General features: G+C 48.4%; 1 protein-coding gene across 5 annotated transcripts in view; it reads left to right on the forward strand.

Annotated features, from left to right (window-relative positions):
• The window catches only part of LOC144121834 (uncharacterized), a 263,637-nt gene that overhangs the window by 184,980 nt on the left and 52,612 nt on the right, over positions 1-26,045 (forward strand). For 3 of the 5 annotated variants that reach the window (XM_077655246.1, XM_077655248.1, XM_077655247.1), the window contains exon 2: positions 22,278-22,650. The exons of 1 other annotated variant lie outside the window; for it this stretch is intronic. In XM_077655246.1, coding sequence (XP_077511372.1) covers positions 22,278-22,650 — 373 coding nt within the window. Of the gene's footprint in view, positions 1-22,277; positions 22,651-26,045 lie in introns of those variants that run through there. One more of the 5 variants, XM_077655250.1, reaches the window with a different exon arrangement.

The raw sequence follows: 26,045 nt of genomic DNA on the forward strand, positions 1-26,045 counted from the left end.
CGGTCGGCTCCCTGGGAAGGCATCGTGAGCTGGCTCGGCGGCGCGCAGATCTTGGTCTTATCGGATGATGCCCCCGTAACTGCTGTTCGGGGGCGGGGGTCTCTCGTCCGTCGCCGCTTAGCGGCAAGCAGACACACTGAAACACAAAGCGCCGGCTGTTTCTTGGGCGCGCCGAATCGCCCGCGCGAACACGCACATAGCCGCGGCGGCCGTTTCTTCCGGCTACGTTCGGATGCGATAACGCCGCGCGCCCGACAGGCTCATTCACTAAAGATGGAGGAGGGCCATGACGAGGAGGGGTTGTCGGGTGACGTTCACTCTGGTGTCCGCAATCATACAACCTCGAACTTGTGCCCCCCCCCCCCTTCCCTCGGTCACGCGTTGAGCTTGACTGAGAGGAGGACGCCATCTAGGTTGCGTAGACTGCGGCAGGTCAGCATGTGGTGTCCCCATGGTCAGCTGGAGGTCTTCATAAGACTCAACGCGCAAGGTGGGCACGGGTGTAGAGGAAAAGCCTAAGGAAACTGCAGCCCTTCGTTTCCAGTCACCGGAAGCTGGCTCTTTTGTGCTCGAAGTTAATCGCGCGATGTTCTTTAGAGCGAATGACGGCCGCACTCTTCCACGGCCAGACGGCCAGACACGATGATGGGAGCCAGATGACACCTGACTCTTCTCCGGGTGGTCCATAACGACACACCTAGGAGCAGCCTTCGTTTAGTAGGCAGAGGGTGCACTGCACCATATGCTTGTACCCAGGGAGAAAACGCCGTGCTGGCTGCTTCCAGTCGAGCCCTGCTGTCGCCGTTCCTAACAGTGAATTCTGTCTCGGAATCGGTAGCTGCACCGCGATGCGGTCGTCTGTGTGCAGATTGAATGATTTCAATAGTGCGTTTTTCACTCGTTCACTAAATCTGAGGCAAGTTAAAGTTCGGTGTTAGGCTGCAGAAGTACTTGCTGTTGGGCTAGTTGGTTCATCATAAAGTTGAATGGCGCAAGGGAACGAACACAGGAACACACAGAGACAGAAAGAGCGCCTACTACCAACCGAGTTTATTTCGGAAAACACCTTTATACGCCAGTACATTATCACCATCAGTGCGTTATCATAGCCAGGACAAGCTAACAAGAAAAATATATGTACAGAAAAAGATTACATTTATGCATAAAAGCCAGAGAATTGGTACTCACAGAACAAGGCATGAAAATTTTGCGAACGTGATAACAAGATTGGATGACAAGATCTACACATGACCATCTAAAAAATCCAGTTCCCGGCCGCTGAGTTTGACCGACGAAGTGCTTATGCACGTGGCCCACCTTTCTGTATGTGGAATGCTTCGATGACTTCCCTTTCAACGCGTTTTCTGCCTTTTCCGATAAACTTTGCCTCTTCCAGCACCGGTCCGCAATCTTTAGAATAAAACTGTGCCCCCTTTCATTGTTTTTTATTGCCGGTTTGTGCTCACTCGCTCTCTCGTTGAAACAACGGCCGGTCTGCCCATTGTAGACACGTCCACACTTGAGCGGTATCTAGTAGAATCGGTATCGGTATCTCGTACGAGATACCGATACCGATACGAGAGCGAGTGAGCACAAACCGGCAATAAAAAACAATGAAAGGGTGCACAGTTTTATTGTAAAGATTGCGGACCGGTGCTGGAAGAGGCAAAGTTTATCGGCAAAGGCAGACAACGAGTTGAAAGGGAAGTCATCGAAGCATTCCACATACAGAAAGGTGGGCCACGTGCATAAGCACTTCGTCGGTCAAACTCAGCGGCCGGGAACTGGATTTTTTAGATGATCATGTGCAGATCTTGTCATCCAATCTTGTTATCACGTTTGCAAAATTTTCATGCCTTGCTCTGCGAGTAGCAATTCTCTGGCTTTTATGCATAAATGCATTTTTTTTTCTGTACATATATTTTTTCTTGTTAGCCTGTCCTGGCTGTGATAACGCACTGATGGTGATAATGTACTGGCGTATAAAGGTGTTTTCCGCAATAAACTCGGTTGGTAGTAGGCGCTCTTTCTGTCTCTTTGTCTTCCTGGGTTCGTTCCCTTGGGCCATTCAACTTTATGTTCGGCTGGTATGAAAACTTTCATCACAGCATTTCTTCGAGGTTTTCCTCGAGAACAGTTGTGCTGTTACGGCTGCATTCACGTTTCACAGCCAACAACAGCCACGCCAAACACGAAACGTAATCTTCCCGGCATTCCTGCTCTTGTCCATGGTGGATGAAGTGTAGCGCCGCGAGCTTTTAGAATGCAAGTCCGCGTTCAGAGGTTGCGCATTCATTGCGTGGCCGTAACTGTGCGGCCAGCTGGTGTGTTCTGCTTTCTCACTCGAAGATGTGCGTGGCTGTCGTGGCTGCATATTGCTCCACGTATTTCTCGCGAACAGCAACAACAACAAAAAAAGCAGGGTCCCGACGCGTGGGCTGGAATTTCTTTACTGTATATTGAAAGCTGTCATGCGTGTTGCGCGAAATTCTCGGCGATGAAATCACCGCTGCCTGCGCAGCCGTTCTCACGGTAATGCAGCTTACAACGATGACACAAATGCGTATGACTGTCACTGCCACTATGGCTGCGACTATCGTTATCATTGTCAAGCCTACCTGTTTATTTGATCAATATTAATACACGCAGTTTTAACGCGAAAGCGTTAAAGGCCGCGTTCTGCAGAAAATCTGGCGTCGGTGTCGGCCTTGTGAGGGAAAAAACACGGGCATGACCCTGGCGGGTGATCCCCAGAGAGAAACCCAAGTGGCAGGTGGGCCACCTAGGTCACGTGACATTGCGGCGTCATCACGACCTGCCCACCGGATAGTGAGCGAACTGCCCACCGTGGCAGGTGGCCATTAAGTCAATGATTGGTCGCTCGGGAAGAGGAACCTGGGCAGAAACAAGGCCCACCGTTGGGAGCACCTGCCATCTCAGGGCAGTGGTGCATTGCATAACCGCTGCACCACTGCGCCAGAAAGGGTGTGAGGAGTCCCGGGGATCTATGAATGTAGAGAATGACTTTTTGCACGTACGTGGTTTGCATTCAGAGGCCCGTGTACTGTGCGCTGTCAGTGCACGTTGAAGAACTCCGGGTGCTTGAAATTTCCGGAGCCCTTCACTACGGCGTCCCTCATAGCCTGAGTCGCTTTGGGACGTTAAACCCACATAAACCATCTAAATTTCGTCGCTGTTAATGCAGTAGCGTCAAGGCTCGCGTTCTGCAGAAAATTCGTCGCCGTCGTCGCCGCCGTTGTGAACGAAAAATCCCCGGAGAAGCAACCTTTGCGGGCCACCTAGGTCACGTGACCTTATGACGTCATCACAACCTGCCCACCGGAATGTAGGCAATTAAACTGACCACCCTGACAGGTGGCGGTTAATGACTGGTCGCGGGAGTTTTCACGGGAAGGCTTGTGAGACCTCTGTCTCACAACTTCACAAGCCCCACCGATGGCAGCGCCTGTAATCGCACGGCAATGGCATTTAGCTTATGCGCTGCACCACTGCACGAGGAGTGGTATGAGGACTCACAGCGATCTAGGAACGTAAAGTAGCGAATGATCAATTGTCCGCATATCTGGGCAATAACCGATAATCCCTATCCGAGCAACTGCCATCCCTGAGCTGTGGATCCGAACACCGGAACCGAAGGGAAAACCGAAGTGCGAGCGCAACTAATTCGTATTTGGGCGAATTTGTTTTTTGCCAGGTAAGGCGTGAGACAGTTTGTTCGCCGCAGCCTGCTCATCTACACCGCCCCGGTTAGACTCGGGTGGGTAGACCGGGTGGGCGGTATTGTTATTGCGGTTGCAGTTCCGCAATGTCGGTGCCGGGTGGAGATTGGGCGCAACACGTTGCAGGTGGGAGGTGAGACGTACACTGAAGTCTTGGGACAACTATATACACAGCTTGGTTTATTTACAAAATATTTACATCAAAAACGATAGGGAACGTCAGGCCAAAGCTCGCCCCTACGAAACTCTATCCTGCCTGACCGCCTTAACTGGCGCTGCGCGTAGCGACACCTCATTCTTCGCAACGTGGCTGGAGCAAAGCTTGACCCTATCAGTGCTCTTGCGACTCCGACTGTGTACCAAAAGCCCCTGCCCAGTTTTTGTCTTTTGGGCGCCAGAACGGCTCCTTAAATCAGTTTCCCCCCAGCATTTTGGGGACCGTTTTAGTGACCAATCAGAAATGAGATCCTTAGAACCATTCGCAGGATTTCCCCTCAAATTGAACGGGCCGATGACTCACTCGTCGGTTGCCGCGAGCTTGTTTACTCGCGACCACCGCGGGCATTCCAAGAAGTCGATTGCGCTGTTCCGATTTTCCACATACTCGAAAACGACACGTGCGCGACAACAAAATATACGCAAGCACAACTACGCAAGCACAGCCGCGGCTCAAAACACCGATACAAGGCGGCATGTCAGCTGTGCGAGCCAGAAGCAGAGCAAACACAGCTCATTAACTGACTCCCAGCAGCACTGCACATGCACCCAGCGGGTGGCCCGCAGTAGCCTGCCACGCGACACGCACGCACTGCCCACAGAGCGGGTCCCATTCAGGCGCCCCTCGCTGCGGTTGCTGCTTTTGCGTTTTGGCTGGGCAGCCTTATGCTCTCTTTTTTTTTTGAAGCGAAAAGCTTCGCTACGCTAGGTAAAGCAGTCGTGTGTAGGCCGGAGAATGACCTTGAACGACCTTCAGCCCAACCACGTTAGCCGTGTATGACCGTATGATGTGCATTTATCTGTATCTGTATTATCTGTATGGAGTATCTCTCTCTCATATATCGGCGGACACCTGAACCGCGCCGTAAGGGAAGGGATAAAGGAGGGAGTGAAACAAGAAAGGAAGAAGAGGTGCCGTGGTGGAGGGCTCCGGAATAATTTCGACCACCTGGGGATCTTTAACGTGCACTGACATCGCACAGCACACGGGCGCCTTAGCGTTTTGCCTCCATAAAAACGCAGCCGCCGCGGTCGGGTTCGAATCCGGGAACTCCAGATCAGTAGTCGAGCGCCCTAACCGTTTGGTTGCGCTATTTCGCAATCATATGCAGCAAATGGCACGAAACAGCGGGAGCTTTTCACGAACAAATGAAATTAACATTGGTGTTTATTAAATCTGTGCCATCGCGCTTCGTGTTTGGCCTCGTGCTCAGCGGCTTTGAATTTTTTTCACACGCTTGCACGCGCTCAAGTCCCACCTTTAATCAAAGTTTTGCCGCAATGGCAAGCTCGCCTACACTTTTTCACTCGTGTCGGTTACGCGTATCCCCATTCTCGTTTTCTCGTGCAGGCGATTAACGTCCGTTCGCACTATATTGCCCGTAAGGTGAGTTACGGAGCTTTTATTTATCGGTACTTACCCTGGGGGAAGCTTCCGGGTTTGTTAAAGTGGGCGTGACAGGCCAGCGATTTGAACGCAACAGCCACCGTGGTTTATCAGTGTTTATTTGCCAGTGTTTTGTTGCGAGAGCTACACTGGCTACAGTGTTATATACAAGGCATTGTAGTGGCAAAAGCGGCGCTCTCCCCGTGAGGCTTTAGAAGCGGTTGCCGCGGCGCGGCGCTGGCGTAGACTCCTGGAGCAGAAACAGCGCGTCGTCGGTACGCGCGGCTACGAGGGGCCGACAGGACAGTCGCGCATTTTTTTTATGTCGTTATCACATAAGTGTCCCATCTTTTTAATGCATCACTGCTTGGCAGCCAATGAAGATGCAAAAAAAGGATAATTATTTTTAACCTTTCAAAGAGAAACCGGCGGCTGTGTTTCATTGACGGCGCCAACAGAAGGCAAGGAATGGCGGCCGCTGCCTCGAAAATTTGCCCGGCGCTCCTTTCTGTCCCTGAAGGACTTGATTTTGTTTGCTCACTTGCACGTAAGCGGCTTAATCTTTGCGTTGCGATAAGCGAGACCAATATATCGCTGTTTCAATGCCGAAATTTTTTCTTTTTATTTTGTCTTGATGAGGATCAATGCCCAAAAATTACCCCCCCCCCCTTCCCCCCCCGACCTACGCCACCCCTGTATCTGGGCAGCCTTTAGAATGGTAAAACAATATTCTATAACTTGTGGCTGCAAGTTTGTTCAATTCGAAAAAAGATAACTGCCAAATTTTATAATGCTATAAAATATCATGCGCTCAAGGCGTTCTTATAACGCTACTGGGAGATTTTATAGCTACCCTTCCATAGTTGGACATTTCTTGCCTGATGGAACGGGCGGATGTAGCACCAGCTTCATGGAACTACGACGCCCACTATTTTACAAATGAAGGCCATTCATGCAAATCGCCTCATAGTACGCGATTTTCTGCCCATGGTGTCAGTGCTTAATCTTGGTTCAAATTCAATTAAATTGGTTTCGCCATTAATTATAATGGCCAACCCATACTCTTTACTGATGCTTCTAATGCTTCTCAAAGGTTTGGTTTTTACTACTAATCAATGCAGACCTTATAATTTAATTCCATGGCGCTCCTGCCTGCTCTTTGAAATGAATGTTTTTCAAATTTTAGTTTAAGTTAACGTAACCAGAAGCCAGATAATTGCAATTTTAGAACTATCATTAAAATTTCAATTTTTATGCAGTTAACAAAGCAACGAGCTTCCACTTTTAATAGAGCATTCGTTTCGGGCTTGGACGTACATTCTCAGATGGGACGTATTCACTAATAAAATAACAGCTGTCATGTTCACATGACACATATATGCAGAAAACTGTTCTGTTTCCACTTTGTACTGGTGCTCAAGCGATGGAAAGAGTGATTCGAAGGGACCATGGTGGTGTCTCTGCAGGGACTGCGGCTGCCTGTCAGTCTTTGAGAGCTGCTCAGTGATCACGAATAGTGGCCGCCTTACCGAAGAAATAACTGAAACCGTTCAAATTACTTATGCCGCATCAGCGAGCCCTAGCTCTCTCATTCTCACAGAAAGGAAATGTCGTTTCTGTCCGCGTCGGCGGCCGTAGGTCTCTAATCTGTTTGCCTCTTCGCATAGTTTTATTTATTGCCTTCTTTTTCCTGCTTAATGAGCACTCGCTTTATTGTATTTTTTTCGCGCTTCCCTTTTCTTTTGCCGTCGTGATGACTGATCAAAGATTGTAGTGCGCACTTGGCTGCTGGCCCGAAAGATTCGGATTGTATCCCGGCCACAGCGGTCGCATTTAGATGGAGGCGAAGTGCTATAAAGGCACGCATGTACTGTGCGATGTCAGTGCACATTAAAGAACGTACCCCAGTGGTTCGAAGTCATCCAGAGTGGCCACGGCGTCCTTCGTAACCCGAGTCACTTGTCCCAATAGCGACTCAGGTTACGAGGTTAAACCCAGGTTGAACCCCTTAAGCCAATCCAAACGTTTCACTAAATCTTCTCCAACACCTCCGTTCGTTCCTTTCTCTCATCATCCACACCCTCTAATTCTTTCTTTACCGTCGTTTCGTGCTTTGGCCGAGTGGTTTCACCTCCATTTCATTTCGCCAGTCGTCTTCCACCTCCTCCTCGAGCTTCACTGCTCATCGCTTGTAATTGTTCGTTAACTTTGCCCGCATCCGCTGGCCGCCTACTTGCTCTGCAGTGCACTCTCCCTGCCCCAGATGGTTTTTGGCTCTATGTGCCTTTGGTTAGCAATGCATCCTCAGGGTGCCCCGCTCAGGCGAAATGTTCGCGGTCAGCTGGGTGGGGAGTGGCACCCGCATTTCGTAGACTTTTTGCATATTTTTACGTCTCCGAGGGACGCGCTTACCCGCTTTTATTATCCCAACCAGCTTAAAGCGCCACCCTTTCTCGACGACAACGCTCAAATTCGCTGAATGCAGCGACACATCAACGTACAGGGCCAGCTTTTCCCCTCCGGATGGATGGATGGATGGATGGATGGATGGATGGATACGGCTGAACCCTTTACATCGGGCGGTGGCTCAAGCCACCTAGCCATGTCTTGTGAAATTTTACTCCTGTCTTGCTTTTAGCCACCAATCAGATAACCTTCGCTTGGTTACTTCTAACCTCTTAAAATCCACTTTCCCTTCACTATCCCTAAACCCCAATGCCTTGGGTAAGTCAGCCCCGCTGCCTTCCACTGTAGGGTGAAGCCCTTTACAGAAAAGTATCAAGTGTTCAGCCGTTTCCTCCTCCTCTCCGCATGCAATGCACAAAGTGTCTATCTCCTGGTACCTGACTCTATACTTCTTAGTCCGCAAAACTCCAGTCCTGGCCTCAAACAACAAAGAACTTCCCCTACAATTATCATAGATATTTTCTTTGACAATTTCCTGTTTAAAGGTCCGGTATGTTTCTAGTGCCGATTTCGTCAGCATCCCTGTTTTCCACAAAGCTCTCTCTGTTCCTTTAACCTTTTTCTTAACCGATAATTGCTGATTTGCCCCCTTACTGCTGTCCAGATATTTGCTTGTCAATTTTCTAGTTCGCTTTCTCCATTTCGTGTCAACATTCTTTATATACAGGTATCTGAAAACTTTCCTAGCCCACCGCTTTTCCTCCATCCTTCTCAATCGTTCCTCAAATGCTATCTTACTGCTAGCCTCTCTGCTCTCGAAAGACGCCCATCCCATATCACCCTGTACCCCCTGATTTGGTGTATTGCTTAAGCGCCTCCCATCGAAACCCGCTTCTCTCTCGCCACTACCACAGCCGGGCTCGAGTAGCGGCGGCGGCGCGCGCTTTGTACGGCCTGCGCGCTGCGACCCTACCGCTCTTCTGCCGGCGGACTGGCCGCTCGCATGTGAAATGCTGCGGCGCGTGGGCGCTTCCGCTCGCTGATCGTGCTTCCGAAGCGGTGCAAACTATTTTGAATCTATTCAAGGTAGAATATACTCAATCCGCAGGCCTGCACATGCCTTGCGCATTCATGTATTCGAGTTGCATATTGTTTATGACCAAAGGTGATGTGAATTTCTACCGTATAGTAATATTCTGCCGCATATCTCAACTATACTCCTCTTTGTGCTCGCAACAGACCATGATCACTATTCGCAAAGGGTGTACACTACCCGTTCGACTACTATAACTGAAGCTAGCTGGCAGTGTGAACCATGAACACGACTCAAAACAAAAAAGTTAGCTCTGAGCTAAGAGACTTCGAGATGAAACAAATACGCCTTCCCGAGCGTTATAACTTCGCCTGCATTTGAGCAACCTTTAAACTAACCGTTTATTTCACTCTACTTAAACTTAACTCCGAGGAGTGCACTCCTACTTAATTCCAACTTAAGTTACTAATTAAACTATTAGGATTTCGCCATGATGAGTGTCCATCCACCAATTATCGCGTGTTTACAGCCACTCCGCCATGAAACACCATCTGCAGTACCCTTTCACTGAGAATGCGCGACAAGTGATAACTGTGCGAAATAAATTTATAAGAGTGTGAATCGTGGGTTTGACCAATTTATCCCTGCAATATCTACACTGTACTCGTTTTCTTTTCTGAAACTTGAATGTGACTGAATGTGACATCACTGATCTGTAATCATCAGCCTATGGAAATCGCCCGCTTTAAGAGATGTTTACGGGCCGACCTGCTGCACCATATACGTTATCTAGCGAAATTACTGTTTTGCTTAGGCATCCGTCGCTAATATTTAAAGGTATCGACGCTACATACTGTTTTGGAAAGGTGATATACGTATATGATTCACTAAGAGGCCAATATTTCTACCGATTTGATTGAACAACCACCTATATTCTTGCGTGCGTACTTCCAGAGCCTGCTTACTTTCGCTGGAAGTTGGAACCATCGCCTGTGGTTAGCCACTACTGAGTATGCGCGACAAGTGATTAACACGAGAACAAAATTGATGACATTATAACTCGTGTATTGATCTTCGCAATACCTGCCCTATAGTCGTTTTGATTCCTGAAATGGGAGGGTGACTTATCAGTATTTTTAACAGCCTGCGCTATTTGAACAGTTATCCTCTGTAGTTCTATCTCCATAACGTACGTGCCTGTGTTGTTCCTCTGCTTGTGTTTTTTTTCGAGGCGCCGATTGTCGTTAATCAACGCTCGTAAGTGCGAAACCGGGCGCGCGTACCAGCCGCCACAAACGCGAGCGGCCCGCCAACGGTAGGGTCACCGCACCCCTAGCGGCGGCGGAGAGCGCGACTCGCATAGACGAGCCCCCATTGTCCGCGCGCTCAGTGCGGAGGCCGTACTTTCGAAAGAGCGCGCGCTCCACTTGAGACCGGCTGTGCCACTACAAAACAACAATATCGCGGTACGTGGGAGAGGCCAGTTGTGCGCATGCGCCGTTACCATGGCACCCGTAGAGGAGCAGCAGGTGCGGTGTGCGCTTCGCCGTCGCCGCGATCGCGCGCCCGCTCCACCGTCAAAGCCGACCGTCACGTCGCACAGATGAGCAGTTGTGCGCATGCGCCCATACCGTGGTAACCAGAGAGACCCCACAGCTGAGTCCCGTTCTTCGTCACCGCCTCGCCGCAAGCTGCTCTATCACTCGAACCTCGCGTCGCATGCGCAGGATTGCGTATAAAAGGCGGAGATGACTTGGGCGTCTGTATCACAACGTTTGACATTCATGCAGATAAGGAGAGTCCAGCCGCTGCTAAACGGCGGTATAGACAAGCGAAGGTTAAACTCTTCCGATCCTGAGGTTGTCGCCTTTCAGTTGGCTGGAACCAAATAAGAATGCTGGAGTCTGTGTGCACGTGAAACAAGGTTTCACCGCTGTCAGACATCTCCCTTCGATCGCGGTGAATAATGGTGTAGCTTGCTGTGTTCGGCTCCTGGCGGCATTACAATCCAAGGAGTCTACGTGGCACCGGGAACATCTGTAAAGCAGACGATTGATGCGGTTGCCATGTGTATACCAGCCTACGGCATGGCTTCACAGTTGTGTGTGTCTTTGGGTGATTTCAACAGGAAACAGGACTATCTTAGTCGGTGTATAAAAGAAAAGTTTGACATTAATTTAGCTTCGGACCCTCACGTCCAGACTACACAATGGAGAACTACTATAGAGCTTGTATACTAAACAGGCTCTACCAAATCATATTACTGTATCGACAAAATTGAGACCGCTGCATGCTACTTCGCAGATCATCGGGCAGTTTTCTTCTCTGTCGAGCAAAATGACTAAAAGATGTGTATACCCAATGTCTCTCATTGCTAAGCAACAACAAGCTCAGTCAGGAGAACGTATACCTCTCGCTACGTATATCCCGGCATAGCCGAGCTAAGCCACTGCCAATTTTTTTGCGGCGGGAGATGGTTGGTTCGAAACCCATCGCCGGACACCCCCTCACTTTGTGCAACGCCGTTCGGGCCGCGAGCAGTTTGCGGCGCGGCTTATTTGAAAGGGGTGTCCACCGCCTTGGCTTGACCTTCACGGGTCGCAGCAGTATGACAACTGCTGGGACACAGGATTGTCACGAAGGAACCTCCTGCTTGCAGCCCGCCAAATCTTAGTTAAATGGTCAATAATGCAGCTTCTTTGTTTTGTTGTGAGGCTTTTAAAACGCTTCTTCTCCGCGCTTTTATTTTCTTTACAAAACGTTGGCGCCAGGGTGAACGAAGTTGAAGCTTGGTTCAGTACCCCGTCTGAACCAATCGGCAACTACGTAGCTTAATTCTAGCAGGCGTTGATAAAGTAAGCGCTCATTAAGACTGCGAACTGGGCGAGTTGGTACTGATTCATATTTGAACAGCACAATAAAACAACGGGAGACAACGAAGGATAGACGCCACAAGCGCCGACTCGCAACTAGATTTTCATTCGCGGCAAAGGTCTCTTAAATACTAGGAACAACCAACACAAATGAGAGGGAAACAAAAGGAAACACAAAAGCTAATCATCATGCCCACAACGGTGTCAATCGGCAAGAGCGCAAAGCTACACATCTTGGCCGGATAAGTACATCACCTCTTTATCAGATAGTGTGACAGAAGGGTCGCTAATACAACTATCTGATTCCAAGCAGATGTGAAAAGCCTCTTAATATTTCACGCGTTAGGCTGTCATTATGCATACCTAAGATGACTGTGTTAGAAAACAGAGGAGTGCATGTACCTTCTCTCCAGTGACGGGCAAGGTTACAAGATGACCCATTATCTCCGGACCTCTGGTGCTCACTTAGAAGAGCGTCCAGCCTGGCCAATATAAGTCATCCCGCAAGTGCACGGTATCCTGTACGCAACACCGACATTACAGGGCACAAAAGGGCTCTTATGGTTGGTCTGACAGCCTCCACTCTTTCTATTAGCGGTTGTTGCTTTTGCCTTCGGTTCCACCTGCCTGCACACGCCTCTAAGTTTCCTTGGCGCTGAAAAATACCATGTCAACATCGTATCTAGCCGCCACATTCTTTAAACCATGCCCTACACCTTGTGTGCAAGGCACCACCACAAACTTACTTTTTTTTCTTGTTTTGGTTTATCCCCTCTCTTGATCCATCTTAGAAGTTTACCGCATTCCCTGGAAATCACATGAGAGGGGTAACCGCTAGATTTTAATCGACCAACTTGACACAAAATGCTTTCGTTGATTCTTTCAAGACATGACTTGTTCATGCCAGATTTCTGGCTAGAGAAAACAATGCCATTTTTTACCAATTTTGCATGGCCCGATTCGTAATTTAGGAAAGACTTGGTAGAGCGAGGAGAGTATTCCCAACACACATGACGCGCTTCTAAGAACAGTCTTCAATGCAAAAATTGAAGAACCTCTTCTCCATCAAGTTCAGTCGTGAAAGTCAGGTTAGGTTGGGTTAGGTTAGGTTAGGGTTAGGTTAGGTTAGCGCATTTGAAAACATTCAGCACATCTACCACACTACGTGTAATGTTCCCCTTCTTAGCAAAAACAATATAATCATCGACATACTGAAAGATTCTCAGAACTAACCCGTCACATCTACTGTCTATGGATCTGTCTACCCTGGCAAGGAACATATTGGCTAGTACAGGTGCTACTTTAGATCCTATGCACACTCCATCATTCTGCACAAACGATTTTCCTTTCCATTCAATAACAGTTGAACGGAGGTAAAAGGACAGAATTTCTAAGAAGCTCTCAAGGCGCACACATCTCGCAATAAATTCCGTTTCATTGTTGTGATCAGCAATGCACATTTTAACACTCTTCATGAACTCACCATGCGGAACAGAATAATAAAGGTCTTTGCACATCAATACTGAAAACATCGCACCTTCCCGGGTTATTGAATTTTAGAAAGTCAACTATAGCTTCAGAATTATTAGAGATGTGAAAAGTCTTTCCTAAATTACCAATCAGGCCATGCAAAATTGGTAAAAAATGGCATTGTTTTCTCTAGCCAGAAATCTGGCATAAACAAGTCATGTCTTGAAAGAATCAACGAAAGCATTTTGCGTCAAGTTGGTCGATTAAAATCTAGCGGTTACCCCTCTCATGTGATTTCCAGGGAATGCGATAAACTTCTAAGATTGACCAAGAGAGGGGATAAACCAAAACAAGAAAAAAAAAGTAAGTTTGTGGTGGTGCCTTACACACAAGGTGTAGGGCATGGTTTAAAGAATGTGGCGGCTAGATACGATGTTGACGTGGTATTTTTCAGCGCCAAGGAAACTTAGAGGCGTGTGCAGGCAGGTGGAACCGAAGGCAAAAGCAACAACCGCTAATAGAAAGAGTGGAGGCTGTCAGACCAACCATAAGAGCCATTTTGTGCCCTGTAATGTCGGTGTTGCGTACAGGATACCGTGCACTTGCGGGATGACTTATATTGGCCAGGCTGGACGCTCTTCTAAGTGAGCACCAGAGGTCCGGAGATAATGGGTCTTGTAACCTTGCCCGTCACTGGAGAGAAGGTACATGCACTCCTCTGTTTTCTAACACAGTCATCTTAGGTATGCATAATGACAGCCTAACGCGTGAAATATTAAGAGGGTTTTCACATCTGCTTGGAATCAGATAGTTGTATTAGTGACCCTTCTGTCACACTATCTGATAAAGAGGTGATGTACTTATCCGGCCAAGATGTCTAGCTTTGCGCTCTTGCCGATTGTCACCGTTGTGGGCATGATGATTAGCTTTTGTGTTTCCTTTTGTTTCCCTCTCATTTGTGTTAGTTGTTCCTAGTATTTAAGAGACCTTTGCCGCGAATACAAATTTAGTTGCGAGTCGGCGCTTGTAGCGTCTATCCTTCGTTGTGTCCCGTTGTTTTATTGCGCTGTTCAAATATGAAGTAAGCGCTCCCTGGCTGCAAGTTTTCAGACAAGGCAAGTACTGAAATTTTCACTATACTGCTGACGTAATGTAAATCGTGTATGCGCCGGGCGGTTTTTGGTTGGGGGCCAGTCATGGTTGTCATCGTCTGGGTGCCATCATGGGTCATGAGGGTCTGGTTATAGCATGGAGGAAGGAAAACTCAGGAGAGGCCCTTTCCATGCAACAATATGGGAGAAAAGTGTGGAGAAAGTCACGTGGTTTTTCTCGCTCGGGAGGCCATCTTGTCCGGGCAGCTTAGCAACAGCGTCCTAGTTGCTATTTACAAACCGGGCGGCAGCAGCCGGCCGGGGCGTACCATTTGAGGTGCGGCGTAGGCGTACTTTCTTTAACTGCTCGAGTTTGTTTTTGCTGGTGCTCACAGGCTGACGTTGACGGCGTTCAGCCATATCTTAGTGCAAAATTGTTGTTGCGTGCCCGGATTTGAACGCTTTCGGCGACAACCATTCAGCAACGTCTACTGCAGCGCTGCTCGGAGCCGTCGGGAGACCGCCGCTGTTCACTAAAAGGAGCATTCGCAACGTTCTTTCACCAGTGATTCGAAACGGCGTGCACTACAGAGCGGTCATCGGCGTATTGTGCGAACGTTTCGTGTCTTGTGGGTGCCGTGCGCTATTGGCGTTCCCGTTTCGATCAGCTGTGAAACCTCGTTGCTAGTTATACGTGTTCTTGCAACGCTCCAGCGATTGCAACTGGTGTTGGTTATAATACAACTGGTATTTTTGTTTTTCGACGATTGCGCTTATGTGAGCGGCGGGGTTCATGACATGGGCGTAGTGCGATATTGTAAAGGAAGCAGCTGCGCTCGCTTTGTTCTTAGTAAATAGAAACTTTGTCGCATGCCTGTTTGAAGTGTCGTGCGAGCTATTTGCCTTTGGGACGTGACGGGCTCATGTGTGTTCGTTCATATCGAGATCAAGTCTGTATTTCTGGTCACGCGCTGTTTTTAGATCCGTTTCCTGTATCAGGCACAGCAATTGCTTTGTTGATGTCATGGGAAAGAAGTGCGAAAAAGGCGAAGCATTTTCGCACTTCATGACAGCGAAAATATTTCAACTCCCCATATGATTTCGTTTGCCACCCTTCGCGTATTAATAGTGTGAACGTTTATGCTCTGAGCTTTCACTGTGCAATGAAGGTCGAACTGAATTTGGACGCCTTTTCTCACATGTGTTTATTTTGCCCATGTCCTATGACAGTGTCATTTGCGTAAAAAGTACTCAGTGAAATGAGAATGCACATGTGCATTCAATTTCAATGATGCCAGTGGTTATGCCGAAGAAAAATAATTTGATGTGTTCAATACATTGACTTTCATTTTCTGTGTGGTCACAAGTAAAGTGCGCTACTCTGCAGTGATATTACAAGCTAGTATTTCAACAACTAGAGGAAATTTATGTGTACAGCTGCAGCTGTGCGCGTTAAATGTGAAACACAGCATTGAAATAATGCACAGCACTGTGAAGCCTTTACTGAAGCCACCTGGTACTGCTAAACTTCTAGAAGCAGTCTGGAAAGGTACGGTCATGTATATTAGTTATCATGCGCTAAACTAGATCTGTGGGTGTAAAAACCTGCCACGTGGCAATGCTAAAAGGGTGGATTTATGGATCATCTTTAAAAGGGGGAGGAGGGGGGCTGTCTCATTTGAAACATGTATTTCTTGGAATTTTTTTGTTGAGAAATACGGGTTCGGCACGAGTAAAGATTTTTACTTTTTCTTCTTCTTTCTTGCTCTCCTTCGCTTTCTTCTCTCTCTTCTTCTTCGCAGGTCCCGTTTTCCTGCTTCGCCAAATAAACCTCTCGAATTGGCCGGATTAACTGAGAAAACTGATTTAAATATACACTTGATGACAACAATAAAAAAGTGCAGTGCAGTTAAAATGATGACAGCAGCATAGATACAGAATAACTGAGCTGGGCCGCTCTTGGACTTGGGACAGTCCGTCGTCCTAAGCGAGCATGCGGGAGGAAGCCCGTCTCCTACCGAGCTCCGGCCTCCACTGCCGCCCCGCTCACAGCCCGCGGGCGTCACAGGGTTTTTTTTCCCAAAAGCAATCATTCTTTCGGCACTCCCACATTCCCAACGTCACTTTCCCCCAGATTTCTGCGAATGGATGTATCGCAGACGGGGCTGGGACGCCGACGCGTCTGGGCCTCGGTCCGCCATGTCAGGAAACCCACTCCCGCGGAGAAGCGTAAATTTACGACCAGTGGCTCCGATGTTCAGCAAAGAAAAGCGCGAACCCAGCCACCTAACTAACACGCGGGGTGTGGTTCGCCGAAGGCGTTCCGAGACCCGTGCCCTAAATTATGCGCGAAGCGCCGTCTGTGGAGACACATGGTGCCTCCCATGTCAGTGCGAGAACAAGACCCGGCACACTCACGCTCTCTCCACGCAAAGTCGGAGTTGACCCGCGTTAACAAACACATCGAAAGCCGGCTGATGAACGCGCGGACCGTGTCGCCTAAGGGACTCCGCTCGGACCGACAAACAAAAGACAAAACGAAGTTCCCCCGCGGAGGCGCGCGGCCTCTCGGCCACGCGGCTCGGGGGTGCAACTGTACAGAACGCGACTGCGAACCACAAACCAAAGACAAACAAAAGTTTTCCCCGAAGACGCCTGGCGTCTTGGCGACGCGGCCTCGGGGGTGCAAATGCAAAAAAAGAAACAAAACACAAGCAAAAGAGACGCGAACAAGCTGAAGCGCATGACGACCTTACAGCATGGTTTTTCTATGTAAAATTTCAGGCTTTGGGATGGGGAGCATATACTGCAATAGTATATGCTCGCTCATTTCGCCTCTTTTTCCTTCAATTTGTTCTAGCAGCTTTAGCAACGGCTCAGTTTAGAGTGTTTCGCCCGTTCGCATTTTTCTGCCTTTTTTGAATTAACTCCTTTCACATGGAAGTGCGGTCTATATATCTACTAAGTGAAACCTATGACTTTGAAGTCATCAAATATCTGTACTTCAGCTTTTCTGTCAGGTATGCCAACAGTTGAAGTGTGCTGAAAATAGTGAAACGAAGCTAGCAGCGGCTGTTGAGGCACTCAGAAAACCACAATCACTTTTTGCAAGCCTCTCCCAATTGTCAAGGAATGTTGAAAAAGTCTTCATATGTGAACGTCACCTTACGTGAACAAAAACGTGAAGTGACCCCCGGGAAGCGCGCAAACCAGTGCAAACCGGCACAACGGACTCGCCGCGGTGGCTAGGAAGGAGCTTGGCTACTGATCCGGAGTGCCCGGGTTCGAACCCGGCCGCCGCGTTTCGATGGAGGCGAAACGCAAAAGGTGCCCGTGTGCTTTGCGATGTCAGTGCCACGGCCGCTCAATGGCAATGCACTACCAAGTGCGTTGCCATTGAGCGGCCGTGTCAGTGCACGTTAAAGATCCCCAGGTAGTTGAAATTATTCCGGAGCCTCCACTACGGCACCTCTTTCTTCTCTCAGTTTCACCCCTCCCCTTAGGACGCGGTTCAGTCAGGTGTCCGCCTGGATGCGATAGAATTACTGCGCCATTTCCTTTCCCCAAAAACCAATTAATTTACAACAACGAGCCCGCAAATAACACCGGCTCAACGACAACGATGGCAAATCTTGCAGTGAAGTCTACCGTCGCGCCACCTCACGTCAGCGCCGTGAAGCAGAAGCCTGTCGACAATCGCGGGTCCACCGCTCCCCATTGAGCCGCCGCGGAGTGAGCACACTGCCGAATATTCTTGTTCGCTGTAGTCTGGTTGAATTGTACCTTCCTGGTCGGCCTGTCTTTTGGCTGGGGGAGAGCGGCTGGTCAGTCGGGCAGCGACATCTAGGGGCCCTCGGCCGAAGGCCAAGGTGAATGGAAGGCAGTCGATGCTCCTGGACCGGAATGGAGATCTCGAGAATGTCCACACCGCCATCAAATGTTAAGCTAATGCAAGCGAACGAACAGGGCGACATGATGACATATTTGCCGCGAGCTTGACCTATAGGTGCCACCGTTGATCCACTACTGTGGATCGGCAGCCGGCGGCGCCCGCAGAAAAGTACACGTGGCAGTTCGCTCCCAAGTTTAAGGAGGGTTTTCTGCTGAAGAAAACGTGCTCTCTGCAATGGATGAGGGATATACTTCTTTAAATGTTTCGATTGTGCACAAAAAAGCGTAAAATCGGCAAACACTACGTGACAGAAGCGCAGATTGTAGTAAAACATTGGACTGCCATGGAACCACATAGCGTCGGTTTTGTAATTTTCTCACATTTTGGCATGCGTTTACCTTGCGCCCCGCCCATGGGCCTGATATATTTATTGCGCCACACCTCCCTAATGGCAGTTTGTGTTTTCACCAATGTGAGTGCCACTACCTGTGCCACACAAGTGATATAGTTGTACCTGTGTCAGATAGGAAAATTTAGTGTGACTGCCTGCCGGAGGGTGCATTTTGCCTCATGAAGTGTCACTGTGGTGAGACACGGTGCTGCACTTAGAGGAATAAGTGCCATTCGAAACATACTATGCATGCGCTTTCCAGCCACTAATTTTCTAAGGGGACACCGCTGTGCATGTCTTCCGCGACAGGTGCTTCATTGGGCCTCTGTGCAGTGAACGACAAACTTCGGGATGATACATTAGTTGCTGTGCTAGCATCTTCCGAGCCTACGCAGAGGCGCAGGTACTTTGCACCCTAACCTGCCTAAAAAAAGACGGTCTGTTTCACTGGCATTCTTGAGTAGAATATTAAGCAAATCTGTAGCGTTGGCAGCCTACCACCCAGCAGGTGCGTCCACGGATGGTGAGCGCACATATCTGGTCTGGCTTGATGACACCAGCTCTACTCCCAACTCTTCCCCCAAAGCAAATCCCGCTGGCATTGCACAAGAACTTTCACTGCACACGAGAGCTGACTGTTCACATGTGTACCGTGTGAGGAATGTTTCAGCCGAGTGGAGTGCGAGGCTATGATTTTGCATGAACGTGAAAGACATAAGAACGCAAACTGGCAACACGGACGAGGAAGGGAACAGGACGAGCGCTAGCCGGAATGTGCTCACGTATTGGGAGAAAGGAAATGCAAGAGTGCGCCATCAGACACCGAACGCCACTTGTTGGCTGCAAGAAAGGAGTGGTGTACGAGTTCTCGCTTACATGCGGGAAGGTGTACGTTGGACAGACCGGCCGGTGTCTTAATGAGCGCCTGCTTGAACACAAGAATTCATTGAATAAGGAAGGAGCCCATCTTCCAGACCACTGCCAAGCATGCTCGAAAGAGAAACGTATAGTCTGCAAGCCCCGACTGCCTGAATGCAAAGTGCTACTGAAAAGCCGAGATAAGACCGAACGTGAGCTCGTGGAAGCCTTTTATATCAAGAAACGAGGTGAAAATTGCATCAGTGATACTTCAGTTATTATCCGGCACAGTGAAATGATGTTTCTTGAGGCATATCTGGGAAAGGTAGATGTTTGTCAAATTGAGATTAAGAGCATGGATAAGGTCAGAGGCTATATATACACTCTTCCCTGAATAAACCCTGTTGAAAGTGCAGCGCTCGTCCTGTTCCCTTCCTCGTCCATGTTGCCAGTTTGCGCTCTTATGTCTTTCACGAATATGCACCAACAAGCCCAGTTGCAAGTACTTCTTATGATTTTGCAGCCAATTTCTGTGAAGTTATATATAATCACGTGATGCTGCGCGAATGACTGAATGCGAGTGTCGCTCGTTTGAAATGAAGTTTGGCCATGTGACAGGAGTATTATGGTCACTGAAATTTAGTAGCTTCAGCGATTAATTTTTTATACCTTGATGTGCAAGCTACAAATTAGTTGCGGTGAAGACAGTGCAGATCACTACGTGTGAGTGCGGTTAGGCGTGTGGTTAGGTGTGTAAATTAATTAAGGAATGAAGATTTCTGTAGCACTATGATTACTGGCAGTGCCAGTCTTATAGAAAAAATCAATTGGGAAATATTTGGAAAATAGGCACCGAAAATAAAACCCTTCACATATTAATTCCCTCTTCCGAAAAAAAAAGAAAAACGGTTGTCTCCGGATCTGTGGGACGATTAAATCTATTACTCCTCGCCAAGTAAACACCGCCACGTATGAAAGGAAGATAGTGAAGCGCGCATGATATTCTGTGCTATTATATTCCGCTCCATAGACTGACGTAGTACATATGTTGCACATATTCTTCTCTTAATTTTTATTTGTCAGGAGCAATGAGCTTAGGCGGGTGAACACACGCACTTAACCGAGTACCAGCTTTATTTGGCCGACCATGGCATGCCTTTATCTATTTTGACCAGCATATAGTAGTTGTTTCATTCAAGTGCTGGGCATGATGTGAATCCTCAAACGTTCTTGCAGTTTTCTGGGACAAAGTACATGGTGCATGCGCAATAGCCTTAAGTTTAACAGTAATCAAGAATATATTAGTGGGGGGGCCTTACAAAACCGATTAAGGTAGCGAGAAGATACATGCATTCCGATGAGCTATTACCACAGCTTTTACCCTAGCTGGGTGGGTGGGTGTACGGACGGAGCTGACAGAGCCTTTAAATTGGGCAGCAGCTGACGCCACCTAGTAGTGACTTGTAATATATTGTGTACTTAAAGTGGAGATGGAGCACTTTCCTCTTCACCTTTAGCGCGAGCCATTTCGGGTCTTCCTGCAGAGTGCAGGTGAAATTTTGCTGTTTCTTTGATTTTAGCCAGATAAGGTTCGCTTCGATATTTCTACTCATCCTCCACTGTCCTTAAATGCCAATGCTTTTAATAAATCAGCCCCGTAGCTTCCAGCTGTAGGGGGAAAAGCTCTGTACAGAAAAGTATTAAGCATTCAATCGTTTTCTTCTCCTCTCCACATGCACCACAGAATGTCTCTCTCTTGGTACTTGACTTGGTACGTCTTAGTTCGCAGTACTTCTGTCCTGGCATTGAACAACAAAGGGCTTCCCCTAGACTTATTGTAAATATTTTCCTTGGCAATTTCCTACTTTAATGTTCTTTTGCTTCCCTGTTTTCCACAGGCCTCTCTCCGTTTCCTTAACCGTTTTCTTAACCGATAAGAAAGTCTCTCTTAACAGATACAAAGCCTTTGTTTTTTAGGCAGTTATCATGGTCTTATGTTGGCAAACATCACAGGTGAACCTGTTTATTAGTAGGGGCAGGACATGAAATTGGTGGGTAGCGCAGGACATTAATTGATTTGCTGACATTTTGCCGTGGGTACATATGGGGACAACATTACAAGTGGTGTATAAGCGCATCTGAAGGTGGTCATTCTGAATGCAGTGAACATGCAATTATGCATCTGTTTGTAGTCCTAATAATGACCTTGTGTTTCATTGTGGGGTCAGTATATATGTGCTCTTTTCTTTAGTAGCACAAAAGTACTGGTTTCAATACCATAGCTGTTAGTAAGCAGATGTCGCTTCAGTGTTGACATTTGAATTTTTACTAAATGCAGTGGCTGTTTTGTAGTTAAGAGCCAATGTGACTTGTCCACCTGCTCTTTCTTTTTGAAATAGCAAAGTGTTAGCCGCACTGTGTTGTGCTTTTTGAAAAGTCAAGAGTAGTACTTTGCACATTGACTGAAAATGCACCCAGTTATCCAAGATCTTATCCATTCGAACTGCATTTTTAATTTTGCAGCTGTTTTTGCATACCCATGGCGCATGCTGATGATTGGCATTGGTCAGTGATCAGCAAGCATTGGAGAGCTCGCACATCTGTCCGGGTTAATGATGGAAAAAGGCGTGAAGCTTCTGAGGTAGAAATTAACTTGTTTCGTTGTCAAATCGAATGAAAAGTTTACACGTTCGAGACACGTGTAACAAGTGCCAGCACTCATCTTGTGAGCGCCACACTTGTGCAACCCTACCCGTTCAACTGAAAATGCACCCAGTTATCCAAGAGCTTATCCATTCGGGCTGCGTTTTTAATTCGCCTTTCTAGATTTCTACCGTAAAACCTATGTCATGTTGCTGACATTGTGGTGTGCCCTTATGTGATGAGTGGGCAAATTATCGTTCCTATGGCCCATTTACAGCGTGCAGAAAAAGTTGCCACCAGATTCCGAGAACCAGCCACAGCCGTGGAACCACTTCGCGATCGTGGAAAATGAGCCTTATTTCGTAATCTACGATGAGGACCGAGGCACTGACTCGCTGAAGCAGGGAGCTACTTCCAGTGCCACGTCTTCCAGGCCCGGTCCGTCTCAAGACAAGTGCTGCGCCACAAGCAGTAAGCCTGCCTTGGTAGACATCCGCAGCCCGAGTGGTGCCTCTGCAAAGAGTGCGACTCGTGCGGCTGTTAGTCCTGGGAAGCAGAGAAGATTGGCTGCTGCTCGGGATCTGCCTGACACCGCAGCTGACCAGGAGGGTGGTGCCTACGAGACCACTGCATTCACTGCGTCATTGCAGGTGCAGTGCTATTTTAATAGTAATAATGCAGATAAAAAACTGGCTGCCCAGTTTGTTTTTTTTGATAACATAATTTATTGCCTCAGGGCATAAGGGGAGTTGGGAAGGTAGAAAGAGAAAGAAAAGAGTGGATGGGGAGTTAAATGCAGGAAAAAAGGTGGGCCAATCTAATCAACGCGGGAGGGAAGCAATATATGAGGACGGGTTGTCCGGCGGGAGACCCGCTGCTTCCAGGTGGTGAATTCTAGTTGGTTTTAGTGCCGGGCAAATCCACAAGTGGTGAATGTCAGCCTAAGTATCTTGCAAGTTGCAGACAGGACATCCTGGGCGGGCGGGGATATAAGTGGTGAAATTGAGGTCACGTCCGAGTGACGACAGGAGTAAAGGCAACACCGACCCGGATGCTCCGGAGCCCAACCTCTTCTGCACTGGTATGAGCGCGGGGGAGGTTTATTGCACACGGAGGGACAAGAGCACGTGTGCAGCACCGGAGGCGTTCCTTTCTTGGGAGAAGGAGGGTAGCATCAGCCTTGCTGAGGAATTGAGGCATTGACGTGGGTAGGGTCGCCAAGCTGGTTGCAGAATCTGCAGAGCTTTGTGAACTCAGCAGGTCACGTGGGACCCACTCAATTCAAATAGCTTGCGGGATGCGAGCCGCCAGACGAAATATACTCTGGCAGATTTCTGGGCTGCGACTGACGCGTCAGACTAGACGAAGCGTGTCTTGTATAGTCACTGAAGGAAGGTGGAGGTTCCGCAAATATATACCTGGCTATCTTGTTAAGTGCAGGCTTGCAGGGACAGTAAACTGCAGTCGTTTCATAGCCCTAGATGCTGGCATCTACATATATAATGATTGAGCTGCGGGGAAGGTAGATATCTTCCGCGATTCACTCGTTTGAAGTTTCAGGGACGATGCCTCATAAGATGAGGTTGGTCCATGTAGCTTGGTAGGCTTGTTGTCACTCAGCTGCACAAAGTTCCACGGAGGAAGAACTAAGGGTGGTGGCAACAGTATAGTGTGAGATGAAGCATAAGTCTGGAGTGCTGATGGTGAGTGCAAAAGGGTGGCCTAAGGGCTACGAGTATCATGGCACTGCTGCACCAGCTCATCAAGGGTGTTAAGCTGAGCACTATCGTGAAGTGCTGCAATCGGTGTGATGCGTGGAAGGCAAGTGATAACTCTCATTGCCTCTCGATTGACGGCTTCCAGACGATCCCACTGAGCCTTGGTTAAGTGTTGGAAATGTGCTTGGTAAATGAGACGCGGTTGCAAAACCGCTGTCACCAAATGTCGTGCGACACGGGAACGAGCGCCGCCAGTTTTGGAAGCAATACATTTGATTAGGTCCCAAGTCTTCTACGCCTGCCTCAGCACCTGGACAGAAATTCAGGCAGTGCCCATTCCGGACCGATGTATCGACAAATCTAGAATTTTCAATGTCAAACATTATTGAAGTGGGGTTCCAGATAGTTTGAGACGGATTGGCGCGGCAGTGAGTTTACGGCGTCCCCAGCGGTTGGCCACTGACGTGATCGTAGTTTTGCTCACGGAAAGCTGTAGGCCAACAGACATAGCATAATTGGTGCAGGCTGACTGTAGGGCTTCCGCTTGAGTCAGCAAGTCATGGTGAGTGCCCCACAACATGATATCATCAGCATACAGTAAGAACTTAACGTCAGGGACATCATGTAAGCGCCATGCAAGGGGAATGAAGGCAATATTGAACAGTGTTGGCGACAGTACCGAGCCCTGGGGTACACCGTGAACAGATTGAAATGATCCTATGAAGTCGCTACTGAGGCGCATGGCAAATCTTCTGCCTTCAAGGAAGAATTTTATAAACCTGTGTACTCGAAGACGGAAATGCAGAATGTCAATAGAATCCAAAATGGCAGCATGACTTATGTTATCGTAAGCCTTTTCGATATCCATAGTGAGAACGGTACATACACTGTGGCTGCGGGTTGATGACAGAATTCGCGACGCCAAAACAGCCAAACCATCTTCAGTACCGATGAATGGACAGAAGCCAATTTAGGCGAGGTGGTAGAAACCATGGTGCTCCAGCCACCACAACAGTCGTGTGGCTAACATTTTTTCTGTCAGCTTGCACAGCGTTGATGTTAGGAAATAGGCCGGAAGCTGCCAATGTCCGTCGGCAGGCTTCCCTGGTTTTGGAAATGGGATCACAGTGGCTAATTTCCAGGTCTCAGGAACAGAGCCATTTAGCCATATTTTGTTAATGATGTCGAGAAGTTAAGGGAGGACAGCACCACTCACGTTCTTGTACACCTCATATGGATTGGCATCCGGACCGGGTGATATCTTTCGTTTAGCCTCATCTATTGCTGCAAGCAACTCAGGCATAGAAAAAGGACATGAAATACTCTCGGCGTCTGCTGCTGATGGCAGTTTATCTTCGTGTACTGGAATCCCTGCCAAGTTAGAACTTGTAGCTGAGTGTGGCAACACATCAGATTTTGGAAAAAAACTTTGGTGCCGCTTCTCTGGCAAAATCATCAGGAGACAAGTTAGGTGTGAAGTACGCGGTGCTAGCTCCATCGGAGCAACGGTGACCTTGTTCCATTGCACGGAAAGTTTGCCAGAGAGATGGACTCGACGATTTCGCAGAAAACTGCTCACACCACGCATGCCACTCCATCGTGATAGATCGTATTCATACCTGCCAGCCTTAGCAGTTATATAATTCAGTCTTATATGTGCCTGTGCTGATGCGGGATCGCATGAGGCTTCCAGCTCGGCCTGTCAGCGAGCAGCCCACAAGTTTAGCAGACCAATATCTGGAACCGGTCGATCGATGTCTGCCCAGGTCGAGGTGGTAGCCTTGTTTAACTCACATTGTATGCAATCAATAAGTGATGGTGACGACTCCGCTGGGAGGTCCTGGAGAATAGTGCAGAAACAATCCCAGTTGATCACCGTGCACTTGCGATGTAACTGGCAGGCATGTGATGGATGGACAGCGATGATGAAAGGGTGGTGGTCGCTCCCTCAACAGTCAGGCTGAAGGTACCATGAGGGAGTGCTGGGACCGGACCACCATGTCAGTCCAGGAGCATATGTGGCACTGTGACTGTGACGCACAGCCCACGTTGCTGAACCAGGATGATTTAGAAGAATAAACAATGCATCCGCAAAGGCATACCGCACATGCGTACCGCGGGGGCTAGAAGTAGGTCACCCCCTATCTTGGTGTGGGGTGTCTAAGTCACCTCCATCTAAAATTGAACACCGGGGTATTTCCCACGCACATCAATAACCAGCCCAGATTAATATGGGAGGAAGCGCCACTCGCTCGTTTAACATAGTAAGATACCACCACAGCTGTTGCCTTGGATAATTTTGCAGCAACTGCAACTACTTCCTGGTA

The sequence above is a fragment of the Amblyomma americanum genome, chromosome 2, assembly GCF_052857255.1.
Source record: "Amblyomma americanum isolate KBUSLIRL-KWMA chromosome 2, ASM5285725v1, whole genome shotgun sequence".
In the NCBI taxonomy this organism is placed as follows: domain Eukaryota; kingdom Metazoa; phylum Arthropoda; class Arachnida; order Ixodida; family Ixodidae; genus Amblyomma; species Amblyomma americanum.